This window comes from Pimephales promelas, chromosome 2 (genome assembly GCF_988280905.1).
Source record: "Pimephales promelas chromosome 2, fPimPro1.hap1.1, whole genome shotgun sequence".
Lineage (NCBI taxonomy): Eukaryota > Metazoa > Chordata > Actinopteri > Cypriniformes > Leuciscidae > Pimephales > Pimephales promelas.
In genome coordinates, this window is record NC_142770.1 from 45,857,463 (window position 1) to 45,873,419 (window position 15,957).

General features: G+C 45.7%; 1 protein-coding gene across 1 annotated transcript; it reads left to right on the forward strand.

Annotated features, from left to right (window-relative positions):
- The first annotated feature begins 307 nt into the window (after positions 1–307).
- On the forward strand, positions 308–1,998 carry LOC148997622 (E3 SUMO-protein ligase ZBED1-like). Its single transcript, XM_089117725.1, has 2 exons — positions 308–1,182; positions 1,338–1,998. The coding sequence occupies exons 1-2, from the start codon at positions 308–310 to the stop codon at positions 1,996–1,998; spliced, it is 1,536 nt and encodes a 511-aa protein (XP_088973851.1).
- The last annotated feature ends 13,959 nt before the right edge of the window (positions 1,999–15,957 follow it).

Consider the following 15,957-nt stretch of genomic DNA (forward strand, 5'->3'; position numbering starts at 1 on the left):
CCATTTTGTGGCAACTTCAGCCACAGAGGCAAAATGCAACATCTGCAAGAAAATTTTTTTCCACTAAAGGAGGAAGCACTTCAAATTTGAGGAGACACTTGAAAAGCTCACATCCAACTATGCTGTTAGCACAAGTTAGAACAGAGATTGAAGATAGTGGACCTGCAGCAACTGGAGCTGTTTCCACCACCAGCACCTCTTCTGCTGGATATTCATCTTCTTTGGTTGGCACCTCATCTGTAGAACCATCCAAGGAGCTGTTAGGTCAAGGAGGCCACAACAGCAAACATCTATGAGCAGTTTCGTAATGCGTCCAATGGATCCATTAAGACAAAGCAAACTAGATGAGGCTCTGGTCAAAATGATTGCTTGTGACTTTCAGCCCTTTTCTATAGTGGAAGATAAGGGCTTTAAGGAATACTCACATCTTCTGGACCCATCATACAGCCTACCAAGCAGAAAAACTCTAACAAAAACTGTAATGCCCAGGCTGTTTGAGAAGTTAAGAGCTGACATCATGGACAAAATCAAGACTGCATCTGCTTTATGTCTTACAACAGACTGCTGGACCTCTGTGACTACCACAAGTTACATGACTGTGACTTGCCATTTCATAGAGGATTTTCAGATGACCTCTTATCTCCTGGACTGCTTTGTCTTGACAGACAGACACACTGCTGCTCACCTGGCAAGTGAACTAACCAGGGTTACAAATGAATGGGGTGTGGTTGACAAAATTGTAGCCTGTGTCACAGACAATGCCAGTAACATTGTTTCAGCCCTGAAAGACCACCTCCACTGGGATCACATACCCTGTTTTGCTCATTTGCTGAACCTTATTGTGAGAGCTGCACTGAAAGAGGTCCAAGCAATATTGCAAAAAGTCAAGCAAACTGTTGAGTTCTTCCATAGAAGCACAGTTGCTTCAGATAAGCTGAAGGCCACGCAAAAACAGATGGGTCAAGAGCAGCTGCGCTTAAAACAGGATGTGGCCACAAGGTGGAATTCAACATTTTATATGTTAAAAAGATTCATTGAAATCAAAGAGCCAATCATCTCCACCCTGGCTCTCACTAATGCATCTCTGCCAACATTGTCGCCAGATGAATGGAAAATCTGCCAAGAAATCGTGGATATTATTCATCCATTTGAGGAGGTCACTACCGAAGTGAGTGCAGAAAAGTAAGTATTTTTTAAATGTACATTTTTTGGATTATCATAAAAAAACAAAAACATTTTAAACTGTATATTTCATCATGCATGTATTTATATGTGCAATATTGATTTTAGCTTTGTTATATGTACAGTATGTAAACAATTGTACATTTTTTTTGTAGGTTTGTGACTGCCTCCAAAATAATTCTGATGACAAGAGGTCTTCAGAGGATTGTTGCCCGGAATCAAAGAAATCCCTCCACCTTTGAACCAGTAAAGAAACTAGTGGACATCCTAATGTCAGAAATGACTAAAAGATTTGGTAAAGTGGAGCTCATCGAGAAGCTTGCCGATGCAACTTGTTTGGATCCAAGATTCAAAAAGCAAGCCTTTGTCAACCCCCAGGCAGCTGATGACACAGTGAAAAGGGTTACAGCAGCTGCAGCAGCTATTAACCCAACTCAGAGTGAAGAGGAGAATCCTCCAGATTCTGGTGCGACATGCAGTGCAAGGGCCATGTTTTGGGAGGACTTTGACGAGAGGGTAGCAAGCTCTAGGCCTTCTACCACTTCAACTACATCAGATGCTATGGTTGAGATACGGGCCTACCTTGCAGAGCCTCTCTTATCCCGCACATCGGACCCTCTGGCATGGTGGAGGAGATGTTCACCTGTTTATAAAAGCCTTTCTGAGGTCATGAAGGCTAGACTTTGCATTGTGGCCACATCTGTACCATCTGAAAGAGTATTTTCTAAGACTGGGCAGATTATCTCCGATAGAAGAAACAGGCTTAGCCCATCCAAGGTCCGGGAGCTTGTTTTTTTGAATGCAAACATGCCTTAAAGCAGGCCCTAAAAAAGCCAGTGTGTTTTACATTTGTTTCTTTTTTATTTATTTGAAAATCCTGGCTTGATGTGCAATATTGTTTTAGGCTTAATGTGCTAGGTTATAACTATTGTGATTTAAGTTATGGTTAGGCTGTCGCTTTAGAGTCCTTTTAATTCTTATTTATTTTTATTTGATTTTATTTAATTTCTTTTTGGATAGTTATCCATTTTGTTTTAAAGCTTTGTTGGCATAAAAATAAACAAACAATAAACATCCAGTCGTGTGTCCAGTGTTGTAATAAGCTACATAGGTTTCATAAGTTTATTAAATAACTTCACGTTTAAGTTACTTAGCTACTGTGACTTTTCACAAAACAACTTTAACTTTTTCAGTGATTTATTATGAGCTAAAAACATAGTGAATGACATAGTGAATGGAAAAATAAACATTAATCCAAAATACATAACACATATTTATATTTTTAAACTAATTTTTATTCAGTAATAAGTTATAACACAAAGGTATTTTAAAGGGCTGTCACGTGACAAAAGAACGAAGAACTCAGACGCGAAAGATGAAATAATTTCTGTTTCTGTATAGTGTTTGTGAGTCTGACTTGAACGAACGACTCGAATCCATACCAGACGAACTAATCATTTCTCTTTCCGTTACTGACAGCATAGACTCTATGTGACTGACAGGAAGAACCAAAGACTCGGAACCGGCCGAACCCGAACCAGACGAACTAATCATTTCTCTTTCCGGTGCTGACAGCAATAGACTCTTATGTGACTGACAGGAAGAACGTAAGACTCGGACCCGGTGTGGTGAAGAGATGGGTCCGCCTGAAGAGATGAGTCCCACCTTAGGACCCAAGCGATCCGATTGGTTCAAAGCTAGTTTTATGGGTAATCGCTTTAATGCCTGGTTACAAATCACTTTATTAAAAGAGACGTTTGAAGTACGTTATAACGAGTCATTAATGTATTTTAACTTATATGTTTTATATACTAGTATATAACCGAAGCTGTAGATTGTACATTTAAACATTTCTCGTTCTTAGTGTTTTTAGTTAGCTTAGTAGCATAGCATTTATCCGATGATTCGTGCTAGCTGAGATTTACCGCAGCTTAGGCTATACTGCCTTACCGTATTCGAAATGCAAATAATTGTCACTGTTTTTGTCTTTAGAATCAGTGCGATGTTGATCATTTGAATTGTTTGTCTAGCCTTGATTACAGGACAGTGTAATAAAAATTTGTGAATCACAAATCGTAATTTAATCATTATCAAACTTTATTCATATCATAATTTTATTTTTTTTATCCTGATTAATGAAAGAAATAGCATTTTCAGGTATGTTTTGCAACGTTAAGTTATTTGTTATTAAACAATAAGGCATAATAATTTTTTTTAAATTACATTCATGTCATTTTGTGTTCTAATTCATATAATATGAATTGTTTGTCTACCCTTGATTACAAGACAGTGTAATAAAAATTACTGAATCACAAATCGTATAATGTAATCATTATCAAACTTTATTTATATCATAATTTTATTTTTTATCCTGATTAATGCAATAAATAGCATTTTCAGGTATGTTTTGCAACATTAAGTTATTTGTTATTTAACAACATTTTTAAAAATTACATTCATGTCATTTTGTGTTCTAATTCATATGATTTGTCATAATTATTTCTTAAAACAGAACATCATACAATACAATAGCATTCAATGCAATAAAATTAGTGAACCAAAACTTACAGGCTATAAAAATGACATCTGATTAAATTACACAATACGATACTAAATTATTTCAACTGAATTATGAGATGTAATGGATTATATTGTTATTAACACAGAACTACAAGCAAAATGAACATTTACATGGACATTTATAGAGCTTTTTAAAATGCACAACAATACAAAACAGCTTTAAACAGACTATAGGAAACTTTCATTTCCCAAATACTTTTGTGATAATCCTTCTGGCTATAGGCTACAGTGTGAAGATCGAATGAAAATATCTTCATAGCTGTGTTAACAATGTTGAATGAACTGTAAGGTTAAATATTTTGAGAGACAGTGTTTTTTTTTTTAGGTCCATCCTGGATTAACCAATTATACTCAAATAGATGCAGTGTCTTTTGCTGTATGTAAAGTTAAATCTGTAATTGATTCATATTGTATGTGCAGTCAATTTTTTTTCTTGAGGCCTCGATGATGCAGTCAGGTCATGAGACGTGGAGGCTGAGGAACTCTGAAAAACACACAAACATGCTGTAACACAGCAAGAGAAAGTATCCTGTCAATTGTATCCTAACCAGGGGTGTTACTGGACCCCTGTGGAAGAGCAGTATATTGTCCATTTTGAAGTGCATGCCTCAGTGTTTCCCAACCCTGTTCCTGGCGGCACACCACTGCGCGTATTCTTTGTCTCCTCAATCAAACACACCTGATTCAACTCATCAGCTCATTAACCCATCTGATTATGAGCTGATGAGTTGAATCAGGTGTGTTTGATAAGGGAGACAAAGAATACGCGCAGTGTTGGTGTGCCGCCAGGAACAGGGTTGGGAAACACTGGCATACTTCATTATGGACATTTTTTTTTATTGTGTATGCGTCCATTTTTAATGCAGTAGATATGGGCTACAAGGATTTTTTTTGTTTGAAAAGTTTGGTGGCCCTGGGACCTCGTTCAGGGGCCGAAAGGCCGAAAAAGGCCCATCTGCGAAACCGCTATGCCTTTTTAATGGCCCGTGGGACAGCCCCTGTATGCAGACGCAGGGTTGTGGTAACTTGGGATATCAGATTCCAACTCTCCAGGGGCCCCTGACGCAGGGCCCCGAAGCATGGAACTCTAGGGCCTTTGCTAAAAATCACCCCCCCCCCCCCCTTCATCAAATTATTTAAGAGCCTGAAAGGCTCTTTCAGGGTGGGATTGAAACATCCTTGAGCAAGAAATTTTGCACAGAGGCTAAAAAACATTTGCCTTGGCTCTAGAGCCCGGTGCTTTCGGTATGTCGCTCGGGACGAAAAGTTTGGTGGCCCTAGGACCTCGTTCAGGGGTCACAAGGTCAAAGAAGCGACCGTGAGTTAGGGTTAGCGTAAGGGTTAGAGGCTGACAATGTTTTGACTTCGCTCAAGAGCCTGGCGCTTTCAGTATGTCGCTCGGGGAGGGCCCAATGGTCAGCTTGCTGAATTTGGAGCCCCTGGGACATTTCTGTAAAAATCCTACTCGCCCATTAATTTAATGTATTTTTCCATAGTGGTTTCGCGGGCACCTCTTCGAAATGGCCGATCAACTAGGGGGCGCCGTTTTTCTGCCACGCCCCCCTGGTGCGGGTGGAAACGTTTGGTGGTGGTCGAAAGATCGAAAAAGGGAAACTTGTCTGCGAAATCGCTATGCCGATAAGTGGACCGTGGGACGGCCCCCGTACGCAGATGCAGGGTCATGGTACATTGAGATTTGAGATTTGGACCCTCCATGGGTCCCCGATGCACGGCGAAGGGTGAAAACCTAGAACCTTCCTGTAGCAAGTGTGCCACTTTTAACCAACTTTCACTCAAAAGGCTCTTAAGGTACATGAGTCAAAGAGACTGTAGGGCTGAGATTAGGGTTAAAGGGTAAAAAAGTGTTGTCTTAGCCCTAGAGCCCGGCGCTTTCGGTATGTCACTTGGGTAGGGCCCAAGGGTCAGCTTGCTGAATTTGGGGCCCCTGGGACCTTTCTGTCAAAATCCCACTCGCCCATTTAATGACTGTATTTGCCATAGTGGTTTCGTGGACACCGCTTCGCAATGGCCTTGCGACTAGGGGGGCAACATTTTTCATCTTGCCATGGACCCCTGGTGCGGGTGGGAAAGTTTGGTGGCCCTGGGACCTCGTTCAATAGTCGAAAGGTTGAAAAAGGCTGAAAAAAAGCTAATTTTAAAACTGACAGGGGTCAAAAAGGTCAAACTAACGAAACGAGCTGCCATAAGGACACGGAAGGTCACAGGACCCCGAAACTTGGCGAGTTCCGTCGTCTAGGGACCTTGAGTCAGGCCCCAGAGTTTGAGGGCCCTAGCCGCTTTCTAAGCGTTTCCTAACCCCCGTTCGTGATGAGCCTATTCATTGTGGATGGCGACAGAAAAATGTCTGATTCTGATGAGGGCAATGAGACAAGTCCTGGCTCTCTACACCTCTCCTGACCTGAGCTATGGACATCCCACGTAGCACATATTCCATTGTACTAAATAGTGGGTTCATGGACAGTGGAATATCCACGGTTGTGCGCATCTGTCTCTGTGTGGTGTGTTAGGACAGACAGCGAAATCTCTTCAGTTTTGTCGGACTTGTATGGTTTAAAATAAAAAAAAAAAAAAAAGTTTTTCCCACTTTTACATAAGTGTCTGAAAATTGTGTCCAACATTATTTAGTAAACACAGCAAGAGAAAGTATCCTGTCAATTGTATCCTAACCAGGGGTGTTACTGTCCCTCTGTGGAAGTGCAGCATATCTGTCCATCATGAAAAACAAACTTTGATAATTTTTTTGCCAAAATGTAATCTTCGCCCCCTCTTCTTGTGTCTTACATTTCTGACATCAGTAATGTGCTTGCTTCCATTTTAATGCAGTAGAGAGGCTAGGATTTTTTTGTCTATTATAGGAAATAAACTCGTATGAGCCTAGTAAAATATTTTATTCATTGTAGAACTGAACACCACGTTCACACCATGTTTACAATACTTTAATACACAACACTTTATTGGAGGATACAGCGTTAAGTTGATAAAATAGCATAAACTATGTACAAAAAGATTAAAAACAATGGATCATCAAAATACATTTACATCTATTCACCACTGCTGAAACCACACAAATGAGTGCCACAGAATCCCATCCTAACTATGATACAGAAAACAGATTTGATATTTATATTATTAATGATTATTATAATTGTCTTGCTCTTTCCTGTACATGTCTCTATCATGTATCATGTTCTTATTTTTCTAAACAGTTTCTGTTCAGTTACTGGTGTACCCTAACTGATGAAAAGAAGATGTGATCAGTCACTGGTGTTGCTTTTTCTCAACAGACAGAAAAAGAAGTGGTGACATCCCATTCTTCAGTATTCTACTAGTAATGACTCAAGTGTTACTAAAGACATTTTCTAAAAGTTACTAAAGTTCACAAAAAATCTCAAACGGTTGCACAAATCATGACTAGATCATGTAGTAACACTTGAGTCATTACTAGTTAGTTCCAATGATCTTCACTTTATAATACGAATCCAAATAATTAGTAATTCCCACAGAAGTATCTAATAACACTTTCATCTGTGAGCTATTACTTACTAATTCGTTAATAAGAGTTTCTTTTAGTTAATAGTAGTTACTAGATTCTTAATAAACTTTTTCAGTAGTTCTCTGGGAAGTATTAAAAAAATTGTAGTTATTAATTACTTAATAGTGAACTACCACTTTCGTCTGTGCGCTATTACTTATTAGTTCGTTAATCAGAGTTTCTTGTTAGTTAATAATAGTTACTAGATTGTTAATATTGTGTTACTCATTAGTTCTTGTGTAGTTATTCACCAACCGTATTCTAAAGTGTTATCAAAAATTCTTATATAAGGTACATGAAATAATATGACACAATCCTGTCACTTTTGTTAAATTTCAGTTTTATTGATCAATAATAGACATTATTAATAAGTAGCCTAAAAGGTAAAATAAGCTCATACAAGTCAAGAAATAAAACAAGTTAAAAGATTCAGTCAATAAGTCAGCAGGCTACAGAACAAATCTAAATCAGAACAATGTTTTAAAAAGGCGCTATCTTTATAAATAAACCACAGATTTGAGCTTTAAACAACTATTTTATCGACTTTTAAACTCTTAAAATTACATTTCATGACAAAATAACAGTAATATTTATTAATATTTATACAATTTCGCGGACTTTCTCCTCTGCTGTTGACGCAACCTACTATGAAAAGCGCTAAACAAATAAAGGTTTTACTTGAAAAGCGCTAAACAAATAAACGTATTACTTGAGGGCAACAAACTGCTTTTATCAAGTTATCGCGAGAACATATTTTGATCAGGCATACTACTGGCATACTATGGGGTCCTAAGGTGGGACTCATCTCTTCAGGGGGACCCATCTCTTCACCACACCGGCCGAACTCGAGACTCGCGAGATGAACTAATCATTTCTGTTTCCTGTACAGAATCAGAACCCATATTGCCCAATGCGCATGCGCGGGTAACACAAAATGAACGAATCACTCTCTGGGAAAACTCGGTAGTCCCGAGTCATATTAAAGATTCGTTCAAAATGAACGAATCGTTCATGAACGACACATCACTACTGGCCAGACAAGGCTACTACACATAAAAGATCGCACATGGTCTCCTGAGCACGATATTAACTCTTTAACTAAAATAAAATAAACATTAGCACGTAACTTGAAGGCTCACACAAGTTAGCTATATTATCTCCCACAGCATTTACAGCATGAACATTATTCTAACAACAGAAATCGTCTCGGTTACGTATGTAACCCTCGTTCCCTGAGTAGGGAACGGAGACGTTACGTCAGAAGTGACGGAGATTGGGGGTTTCGCATAGAAAGCCAATCCTCTTCGAGTATTTAAACACGAGCCAATGGCATGCAATGCCTTGGGGCTGCGGAATTTTGCATAGCGTACTCCGCCCTACTCCGTGAGTATAAAAGGAGGAAGTGAACGCAACCGCAGTATGTCTTCGCTGAGGAGCCAAGACTGAACTCGGCGTCTACCCAGCGATACAGCAGAAGTGGCAGGGAGACGTAACGTCTCCGTTCCCTACTCAGGGAACGAGGGTTACATACGTAACCGAGACGTTCCCTTTCGTAGTCACTTCGAGTTACGTCAGAAGTGACGGAGATTGGGGGTCAGTGCCATCACGCCATCTTCAAGCTGTCTTCCAGTGCCCTGCGAAAGTCTGGACCCCCGAGCCTTACCTCTTTTTTTTTTTTTTTTTTTTGGGGATCCGACTTTGACACAGGATTACCAAGGTACACTGGGAAACATATCCCGGAAGGGACATGCTACTAGCTGCCTACCGAAGGGAGGACTTACGAACACATATGGCCACATAGGAACACATATGGAACACTGGAGTACCAACCGCAGGTGGCTACTAATTTCAACTCCAGGGGTGGCAGATGGCTTGCCAAGGGAAGACACATGCTCAGAGAGGCTTACAGTGGATAATACACATGAGACGGTTACCAAGGGGAACCGTGCGCATGGAGGCACCTAGCCAGCATCCAGAGCAACAGCAGTGGTGCCCGCATCGTCGGTGCTGGAGGACTCAAGACTTCAATGGAAGAACTGAGGAAATATCGCACTTATCCAGTCCGGGGAGTGGAGTGGCGAGCAAGCGAAGACACCTGAGCGGATCCAGAACTGGCCGAAACGAGTACGTGAGAGGATACCGGCTCAATTCGCAGATTATAGAATCTGGCGAAGGTGTTGGGTGTCGCCCAGCCTGCAGCTCTGCAGATGTCTGTTAGCGAGGCGCCGTGCGCTAAAGCCCAAGAGGAGGCTACACTCCGAGTGGAATGGGCCGTCACACCAAGGGGGCACGGAAGGCCTTGCTGCTGGTAAGACAAAGCAATGGCATCCACTATCCAGTGGGACAGCCGTTGCTTTGAGAGAGCCCTTCCCTTCTGGCTCCCCCCATGACAGACAAAGAGCTGGTCTGAGGTCCTGAAACACTGCGTTCTGTCGACATAGGTGCGGAGAGCACGTACCGGACAGAGCAGTGCCAAGGCTGGGTCTGCCTCCTCCAGGGGCAGCGCTTGCAGGTTCACCACCAGGTCCCGGAGGGGAGTGGTAGGAACCTTGGGCATATATCCAGGCCGGGGTCTCAGGAATACGTGAGAGTAAGCCGGCCCGAACTCCAGGCACACTTCGTCAACAGAGAGTGCGTGCAGGTCCCTTACTCTCCTGATGGATACCAATGCAATCAGGAGTGCTGTCACATAGGACAGGGCAAAAACTCTACCGACTGCAAAGGCTCCAGGGGAGGCCTCTGCAGAGCACCCAGGTCTACTGAGAGGTCCCCAGAGGGCAGGAGGGGAGGGAGGCGGATTTAGCCCCCTCACTCCCCTCAGGAACCTGATGACCAGGTCATGCTTCCCATAGACTTACCTTTCACTGCATCATGAGACGCGGCAATGGCCGCGACATAAATCCAAAGGGTGGAGGGCGACAGCCTGCGCTCCAACCCCTCTTGCAGGAAGGAAGCATGACTCCGATCGAACATCTCCGGGGGTCTTCTCAGCGAGAAGAACACCAATTGACACACTTGCGTGGGCCCCGTGGCCAGCTGTGCGCCAGCGCATCCGAGCCGAGAGAGCCGCGGGTCAGAGAATAAACTGGGCGCAGTGGGACGAGTCCCGAGAGGCGAACAGGTCTAACTGTGCCTCCCCGAACTGGTCCCAAATCAGCTGGACCGACTGGGGATGGAGTCGCCATTCGCCGGAGATGGGACGGGCCCGGGACAGCTCGTCGGCTGCCCGGTTCCGGTCTCCAGGAATGTAACTGCACGAAGGGACCTCAGGTGCTTCTGACTCCATATCAAGAGGTGGCGGGCGAGCTGCGACAACCGGCGCGAGCGTAGACCCCCCCTGGTGGTTGATGTACGCTACTGCCGTAGTGTTGTCTGAGCGGACAAGCACATGCTGGCCCTAGAGCACGCTCGGAAGCGGTGCCGGGCGAGCCGTACTGCCAACAGCTCGAGGCAATTGATGTGCATGAGGCGCTGGGCTCCTGTCCAGGAACCGGCGGCTGCATGCCCATTGCACATGGCACCCCAACCCGTGGTAGACGCATCCGTGGAGACAACGAGATGCCTGGAAACTCGCTGAATAGGGACCCTGTCCGTAAAAAGCTGAGGTTCGACCACGGGAAGAAGGATCGGCGGCACGTCGGAGTCACTGGAACTCGGAGCGAGCCGCGATGCCATGCCCACCTCGGGACTCGATCGCGAAGCCACAGCTGAAGCGGTCTCATATGAAGCAAACCGAGCGGCGTTGCCGCGGCCGCGGATGCCATATGCCCCAGGAGCCTCTGAAATAGTTTCAGTGGAACCGCACTCTTGCCCTCGAACTGTCGAAGACAAGCCAGCAGTGAGTGCGCGCGCTCGTTCGTGAGCTGCGCGGACATGGCGACCGAGTCTATCTCCATGCCGAGAAAAGAGATCCTCTGCACGGGGCAAAGTTTGCTCTTTTCCCGGTTGACCCGAAGGCCCAGACGGGCTAGGTGCCGTAGCACCAGGTCTCTGTGTTCGCAAACCTGAGCTCGAGAGTGTGCTAGTAACAGCCAGTCGTCGAGATAGTTCAGGATGCGAACCCCGTGTTCGCGAAGGGGAACAAGGGCTGCCTCGACGATCTTCGTGAAGACGCGAGGGGACAGAGCTAACCCGAATGGGAGAACGGCGTACTGGTATGCCTGGCCCTCGAAGGCAAACCGAAGAAACGGTCTGTGTCGAGGGAGAATGGAGACATGGAAGTACGCGTCCTTCAGGTCGATCGCTGCAAACCAATCCTGATACCGAACACATTCGAAAATGCGTTTGGCCATGAGCATTTTGAACGGTAGTCGATGGAGAGAACGGTTCAAAATGCGCAGGTCCAGGATCGGTCGTAACCCACCGGTCTTTCTTGGGGACAATGAAGTAGGGGCTGTAAAGCCCGGACCTCACCTCGGCTGGAGGGACCGTCTCGATTGCACCCTTCGCCAGCAGGGTCGCAATCTCCGCTCTCAAGACTGGGGCATTGCCACCAACCATCGTGGAGCGAACTCCCCTGAAGCGGGGAAGAGACCGTGCGAACTGAATCGCGTAGCCGAATCCGATCGTTCTGATGACCCAGCGGGAACCCCGGGAAGCGCTAGCCAGGCTTCCAGGAAGTGAGCCAACGGGGTCATGCGAACCACAGACGTCCCCCCGGAGGGGCAGCGAGGCGGGTCGACCGGCATGCGTGCAGGAGTTACCCCGTCCGGATGCACCGTCGAAACCCGCTCCCCGACAGAAGAGACCAGGGAAGGCAGAGCGTTCCACGGGGGTCTGTTCTGCCGGGGGTCTGGCGACAGAGGGGGAAGGGATTGGCGTAGCCCGGGGACGACACACGCACCCTTCCGCGCCCTCCGAGACAGAGAGGAATGAACGGGGCGACGCACTGGACGTCGTGCGCGCTCATTCCAGTCTGTGTGCTCAATGACAGTGTCAGCTTTTCCTCAACCAGCTCAGGGAGCTAGCTAGAACAAAAGATTCTCCACCGGCCCTCCACCGGGGAAGGATTGGCCCTGCCACCGCCTCCTGAGAAAAACCATGACACTATCACTGAGCGGCCCGCCTCAGGAACATCGCTTCGCCTGGCGTCTAGCGGGGCACGCGGCCTGAGGGGGGGCTCTTTTCTTGGGACGCTTACCTGTGGCCTCCTCCGCGACGCGAACCGGCTGAAGGCTGCTGCTGGGGCCGCGTGGGAGGGAAGGGAGCCGCAGGGGGGCGTCCTCGGCGGCGAGCTGGCGGAGGCGTCCGAGCCGACGGCTGGTTGGAGGCAGCAGCTGGCCGTCGGGGCAGAGAAACCGCCTTCGTCTGCTCCTAGGCGGTCGAGAAGTGCTGGGCAAAGTCCTGGACCGCACCGCCGAACATTATGATGCTCCTGGACCACAGCGGTGGGCATCACCTGACCAAGGGAGCGAGCGACCGCCTCCGTGACCCGTTTAAGGACAAGGTAGGCGACAGGCTCGCAGCTCGCTTGGTCCGTCACCTCCTCGTGCACATTCCTGAGCAGCTAGCTTTGTAGGTGCTCATCATATGCAGGGCGGAGGCTGCCTGTCCCGCCGCTCTACAGAATCGCGCCGCCATAGACGACGAGAACCCATAGGCTTTGGAGGGGCATCTGAGAGCAACCGCCGGTTGACCGGGGGAGCCCCAGCGTACCCACAGACAGCCGCATCGCCGAGGGGAGGAAGGGCGGGGAACTAAGCACGCTTTTTTATTTTTTTTTTTTTTATTTATTTATTTATTTTTTAGTGCGTGTCAGTTCCGCATGCAACTCGGGGAAAAAAGGAAATTGGGGTTGGCCGTGGCCGTAAGGCGGCAGCGTTACCCAAAAACCAATTATTCAGCCGCGAGAGATCGGGATGGGGCGGAGTTCCACCCCCACCCGATGCTCACGGACGCCCGAGATAGCACGGCCATCATCGCGGGATCAGACACGGCGGCGCTGACGCTCCCGAGGGAGGCAACGCGGCCGCATCCTCACTTCCCGAGGAGTCAAGCCCGCCTAGTGATGCTGTGATCGACATCGCATCATCATCTGGAGCGCTGCCCGAAGCAGCCGGTGCCACCGAAGAAGCAACCGACTGAATCGAACTAACGCTCGCTGGCTCTCGCACTGAGGCGGGAGGTGTGGCCCGAGGAATCGTCGGGGCTTTATCCCACACCATCACCGTAAAATCACCAGGTCCCCGGGTCGACGGGCCCCCTATGGAGGAAACCGATCGAGCGGGGGGGACCGGGACTCTCACTCAAGTGAGATCATTGAGTCTCGACCTCAGTGTAGAGATGGTCATGTTCCCACAGAAGGAAAATGAGTCATCCACGAACGCTGCTGCTGCATGCTGAAATGCCCAGGCATACAAAGCAGCGATCGTGACCATCAGATGACGACAGAAATCAATCACACCCAGAAGAGCACGGGCGAACCGTCTTTAAAAAGACGTGCGCGTGCAGCTCTTTCAATGAGAGGAGGAAATTCACTCTTTCAGCGCTGAAGCGACCAGGGAGAAGCGCAAAGTCTGGCAGACCACTGCTCAGATCGCAGGCGATGCAGAATCTCGCTGGGTACCGCCGTCACACCAACACTGAAGAGGACGCTCGTCTCGAAGAGTCTTGAACAGTGCTTTCAGGAGTGAAGAGGTTCTCTTGGCTCCGAAGCGAAAACATACTGCGGTTGCGTTCACTTCCTCCTTTTATACTCACGGAGTAGGGCGGAGTACGCTATGCAAAATTCCGCAGCCCCAAGGCATTGCATGCCATTGGCTCGTGTTTAAATACTCGAAGAGGATTGGCTTTCTATGCGAAACCCCCAATCTCCGTCACTTCTGACGTAACTCGAAGTGACTACGAAAGGGAACTCACTCATCTCGCTGGGCACATGTGAATACACGGTAAATCTACGATATAGAAACATAAACACAACAAAATAACAGTCACTTACTTTTCTTCATTCACTAAATACATGGAATACTGGAAGCTGGATTTCTCAGGATGAACTATACAGACTAATCAACCCATGTACGAGGGCTAAACTGCAACTGTTAACTTGAACTCGTTCTCTCTTCTCACTCGAGCCAACACACACGTCACTTCCTTTACCGTAACCATAGAAGAAGAGTCTTAAAGCGGCAGGCACCCAAAAATGTCAAAGCCTTTTATACAATAAGAGACGGAAAGAGGCAGAGAACCATACGTTATTTAAGGTTATTTATATTCGTTACGATATTGATATAGCCTATGAACTGATGTCATGTAAGCTCCATGCTTTCCCCGTTGCGAACGTCCTCTAAACTGTAGTCTAACGTTACGGTGCTGCACTGCTAACTTAGCTGTCTGCTGCTCATTTTCCCAGAGAATATCATGGTATGTTAACAACAACCCTTTAGAAAATGTACAGTAAGTCCTTTGTGGATCCTCTTGATCTGCTTTCTCCGTGCTTCTTTGACTAATCTCAGTCGCACGCACGCTGCACGCGAGACGAGTTAACCATGTTCGACACATTTAACTGAAATTGGGGCGTCCACACTGTTTAATACATCTTAGGCACCGCTCGTGTTGTGTTTTGGGCTTTGGAAAGGGAAAAAACACAACTTCTCCAGACAATCTCTCTGTGTATCATGTGTCCGATTTACAAACGCCGTGGGCACACCGCTTACTGTTTGACGGGCAGCTCACACAGTAACGGTTGCTATGATGTGTGATTGGACAATGGCCATTTTGTGGGAGGGGCCGGCGAAAGGTCAATTGTTTTTTTGTTTTTTTAAAATATTGCTACACAAACGTTGGTGACTACAGCATCTGTTGTCGTCGTAACGTTACTTGTAGATTTGTCGGTCACACCAAAGTAATTAGGCATCGTTGATTGCTGTTTGACTCTTAGCGCGATTTGTGGCCGTCACACTGCATGTGTGATTTACGGCGCCGACGCCCATTGTCCCCAACTTAAATCCTTTTTTTGCAAACGCGGCAAAATCCTTCATAATGTTTACCAGCAACGGGCTGCAACCATGTCTTGAAATCTTCATTTTCCAGCCACTTCTGCTGAAATTTGCACTTTCCCATTTTTCAGTAGTTTCAGACCTGTCCACTGCTGTGCAAAATGCCCGCGTCACCTCTGAATCACGGCAATTTTGCTCTGGCCGGAAGCAATTACCAAAATGGTTCCGCGTGTTTATCATACTAACCTATTTTTTACATTCGATACTAACGTACATATTTTGCGAGCGCAAATACAAATTATTAATTATGAAGGCTATATTCAAATAAATTTGTATAAAATTCTCTTCAAAACTATAAAAAAAAATTAATGCCTGTAAGAATCAAATTTAATGCTTTTTAATGCCTTTTAAGGCCTTAATTTTCGCAAAATCCATTTAATGACTTTTAATACTTTTTAATGCCCCGCGGAAACCCTGTACAAACATGTCTGCCAATAACATTAGTGGGCGTTTATATTGAAGTAATACAGACACGTCCCGTCAAATCAGATGATAAAATTCAGGTTTGGTAAAATGCCTTTAATTTCTAAATTGATCAATTTTGTTGCAAAAATTATAGTAATAGTATACATTATATACTAATTGTTATTATATAATAACATTATAATTTATAATGTATGCTCTTTAGGAGATATTATAAAGTAATAA

What these genes read in the sequence shown, in the direction of transcription:
- LOC148997622 (XM_089117725.1), top strand. Translation starts at nt 308, where the DNA reads ATGCGTCCAATGGATCCATTAAGACAAAGCAAACTAGATGAGGCTCTG. An exon ending in ACCGAAGTGAGTGCAGAAAA is followed by an intron (nt 1,183 to 1,337) that starts GTAAGTATTTTT and finishes TTTTTTTTGTAG; the next exon opens with GTTTGTGACTGCCTCCAAAA.